The following is a 4,197-nucleotide window of genomic DNA, read 5'->3' as shown; positions in this document are numbered from 1 at the left end:
GATCTTTTAAGGGTAAAGATAAGGAAAAGGAATCGGGAGGGCCAAGTCGACGATCTCTGTTCACAGGGAAATGCTTTAACTGTGGCAAGATAGACCATAAGTCAAGTGAATGCTACGGGAAGAAACCTGGATCCTTTCAGTCAAACTCCTACAATCCTACATGTTTCACGGGTGGAAAGAAAGGGCACATCTCTACCCAGTGCAGCGTCAACCGTCCTATCCCAGCTACGCCAATCACTGTCCATCCTCCTCCAGCTCTACCTGCAATCGCACCAGCGCCAAAAAGGCAAGCTATAGGAGGTAGAGTTTACGCTTTAGAACTAGAGGATACTAACCCTCCAGGCCCATCTAAGGCTCCCATCACAGGTATTTGGGTTCTTTAACCTTACTAATTTGACTTTGTGTTGTGTGATTGCTTGTGATGGATTGGTTAATTTCTATTGGATATTTATTATGTTGTTGATATATATTGATGTTGTGGCAGGAACTTTACATGTTGCGGGGCGTCCCACACATGTATTGTTCGACTCCGGGGCAACACATAGTTTTGTGACCCCTGAGGTAGCTGCCGAGTTTATGGGATCATTTGTGATTGACAGGATGGATGTGGTTGTAATGACTCCCGGAGACCAAACCCTCCAAGCAAAAGAATGCCTCAAAAGAGTTCCGTTAGTCATTTGCAAGAAGATGTTCTTGGCAAATTTGTTGGTGGTGCCCTTAAAAGGATATGAAGTTATCTTGGGCATGAATTGGTTATCAGGCTATCGGGCACAATCAGATTGTGGAAAAGGTCGTATTTTGTTCAAGGAGAACGGGCAACGACAAGTAGTGTTCTACGGGATCAGTCCAAGCAAGTCTGTGTCTTTAGTAGCTGCCTTGAGAGTGGAAGATTTGTTTAAGGATGGAGAAGCGTATCTGATAACAGTAACTACTAGTGAAGGACCCGCAAGCAATGGAGTTGGAATTACGGATATTGCGGTAGTACAAGAGTTCGAGGATGTGTTTGCAGCGTTGAAAGAGTTACCTCCATCTCGGAGTAACTCTTTCACAATTAACTTGGAACCTGAAGCGAAGCCGATAGGAAAGACTCCCTACCGCATGGCACCTGCAGAGTTAGCAGAGTTGAAGAAACAGCTTGAAGATTTAATGGAGAAAGGTTTCATAAGCCCTAGCTCTTCACCATGGGGAGCTCCGGTCTTATTTGTCAAGAAGAAGGATGGTAGCATGCGGCTGATTATCGAGGAATCAACAATATCACCATCAAAGATAAGTATCCTCTTCCGAGGATTGACGAGTTGTTGGATCAGCTAAGGGGAGCAAGTTGGTTTTCAAAGATCGATTTGGCGTCGGGTTATCATCAGATTCCAATTTCAGAAGGTGATGTCATGAAGACTGCGTTTAGAACTCGTTATGGACAATACGAGTTCGTAGTAATGCCTTTTGGCCTTACTAGCGCACCGGCGGCCTTCATGAGATTGATGAATGAAGTCTTCCACGATTATCTCGACAAGTTCGTGATAATTTTCATCGATGACATTTTAATATATTCCAAGACAGAGGTAGAGCACAAAGCACACTTGAAGCTAGTATTGGAACGGTTAAGAAACCAGAAGCTGTATGCCAAGTTCAGCAAGTGTTCTTTCTGGAAAAGAGAGATCGGGTTCTTGGTGCACCGAGTGTCTGGAGAAGGAGTTTCCGTAGATTCGGAAAAGGTGAAAGCCATCGAGGAATGGCAAAGGCCATCAACGGTAACCGAGGTAAGAAGTTTCCTCGGGTTAGCCGGGTATTATCGAAAGTTCGTCAAGAACTTTTCTTCGATCGCTAAGCCCCTGACGAAGTTGACTGGAAAAGGAGTTCCGTTCATTTGGGGAAAAGAAACGGAGGAAGCATTTCAGAGACTGAAGAAAGCTTTGACCACAACACCGGTATTGGCATTACCTGAACAAGGTAAACCTTACACTGTGTACGCAGATGCTTCTAGGGTTGGGTTGGGTTGTGTGTTGATGCAGGAAGGCAAAGTAATTGCTTATGCATCAAGGCAACTCAGGAAACATGAAGAGAACTACCCAACACACGACTTAGAAATGGCGGCAGTGGTGTTTGCGTTAAGGATTTGGAGATCCTACTTATATGGAGAAGTCGTGGAAGTATTCACAGATCATAAGAGTCTCAAGTATTTGTTCACGCAGCTTGATCTGAACCTCCGACAAAGGCGATGGATGGAGTTTGTGGCGGATTACGACCTGAAGATTCAATATCATCCAGGCAAAGCTAATGTAGTCGCAGATGCACTAAGTCGTAGAAAGTTGGCGTCCGATGTTGGAAAGGAAGTGGAAGCGTTATCGAATGAACTTAAGTTGATGACTTTATGGGCAATTGAAGGAGAGCCAAGTGAGGCATTAGGCATGCATGCAGTAAACCAGGCGGTTTACTCGCACGGATCAGACAGGAGCAACAACGTGATGAAAAGTTAAAGAGAATTATTGAGGAAGTCAAGTGTCAAGAAGGTCCAAACCCAAGTGGCTATCATATGGCGTCAGATGGTACACTATTACTTAATGGGAGAATTTCAGTACCACAAGGAGAAGGGCTACGAGATGAGATTTTGAAGTCGGCGCATCATTCGTTACTCAGTATCCACCCCGGGAGTACGAAAATGTATCGAGATATCCGAAGGTATTATCATTGGCCAGGAATGAAGAAATTAGTGGCACGATGGGTGGCTCAATGTCAAACTTGTCAACAAGTCAAAGTCGAGCATCAGATTCCAGGAGGATTGTTACAAAGCTTACCAGTACCTCAGTGGAAATGGGATTCCATATCCATGGATTTCATCACTGGGTTACCTCCGGCTCGAGGTAGATCAAATAACGCAATATGGGTGATTGTCGACAGGCTTACGAATGTGGCGTACTTGTTACCGATGAAGGAAACTGATAAGGTAGAAGTATTGGCAGAGATGTATGTGGACCAAATTTTGAGGTTGCATGGTGTGCCAACAAATATAGTCTCCGATCGAGATCCTAGATTCACCTCAAATTTTTGGAAGGCGTTACAAGAAGCAGTGGGAACTAAGTTATTCATAAGCATCGTGTATCATCCCGAGACGGATGGCCAAACCGAAAGAACCATTCGCACCATAGAGGATATGATGCGGATGTGTATATTGGATTGGGCGGGAAGCTAGGAAAATAATTTACCATTAGTCGAATTCTCCTACAACAACAGCTTTCACTCTAGCATAGGTATGGCGCCATATGAGGCGCTTTATGGGAGGCCATGCAAAACACCTTTATGCTGGACCGAAGTTGGAGAAAGAAGAGAGTTTGGACCCGGAATTGTAGAAGAGACAATGAAAAAAGTTGGAGATCATTCAAACCAATATGAAGAAAGCGCAGGATAGACAAAAGAAGTACGCCGATCAATCAAGGCGAGAAGTGGTGTTTAATATTGGTGATTGGGTTTATCTGAAAGTGTCAGGTCAGAAAGGAAAGAAGAGATTCGGGAAGGTCGGGAAACTAGCTGTTAGATTCATTTGGCCTTACCAGATTGAAGGACGAATCGGAGATGTTGCTTACCGCCTCAACCTACCTGAAGAGATGCAAATACATCGGGTATTTCACGTATCAATGCTGCGGAAACATGTTCATGATCCCAACGCTATTGAGACAGAGAAAATCGAAAATCTGCAAACAATCCTCACTTATCCAGAGGTACCAATTCGAATAGGTGAACGTCGGATACGAAGATTGAAGAATCGAGATATTTCTCAAGTCCAAGTTTTCTGGGGTAAGCGGAACCGTGTAGTTGTGACCTGGGAGGATGAACCAAGATTCAAAGCGTTGCATCCAGAGTTCTTCCATGAAGATGTAGTAATGGAAGAAGGGGGATCACCGGATCCATAGAGAATTCGGGGACGAATTCTAATAAGGGGAGGAGGATGTAATACCCCGTCTTAAAAAAAAAAAAAAAAAAAAAAAAAAAAACCCTGATTTCGTTTTTATGGAATTTCTCGGGGAAACCGAACGCTAGGAAAATTTTTATCCTCAAAGTTAAGGTTAGTCTGGAGTTTATTAAAAATATTTAGCTCATCAGAACAGGAGCGGAAAAATATTCGGGATTGATCGCTGGACGAAAATTCACCAGAAGGGCCGAAATCGCGCAAATCGACCGAGAAGCTCGAGGTGGCTTGATCTA

General features: G+C 44.0%; 1 protein-coding gene across 1 annotated transcript; it reads left to right on the top strand.

Annotated features, from left to right (window-relative positions):
* Positions 1-3,383: 3,383 nt before the first annotated feature.
* LOC106421736 lies at positions 3,384-3,905 on the top strand. Its single transcript, XM_013862568.2, has one exon. The coding sequence runs from the start codon at positions 3,384-3,386 to the stop codon at positions 3,903-3,905; it is 522 nt and encodes a 173-aa protein (XP_013718022.1).
* Positions 3,906-4,197: the final 292 nt, after the last annotated feature.

Source organism: Brassica napus (genome assembly GCF_020379485.1).
Source record: "Brassica napus cultivar Da-Ae chromosome C7 unlocalized genomic scaffold, Da-Ae chrC07_Random_2, whole genome shotgun sequence".
Lineage (NCBI taxonomy): Eukaryota > Viridiplantae > Streptophyta > Magnoliopsida > Brassicales > Brassicaceae > Brassica > Brassica napus.
This window is presented reverse-complemented; position numbering and strand designations above follow the sequence as displayed.

What these genes read in the sequence shown, in the direction of transcription:
- LOC106421736 (XM_013862568.2), top strand. Translation starts at nt 3,384, where the DNA reads ATGAAGAAAGCGCAGGATAGACAAAAGAAGTACGCCGATCAATCAAGG.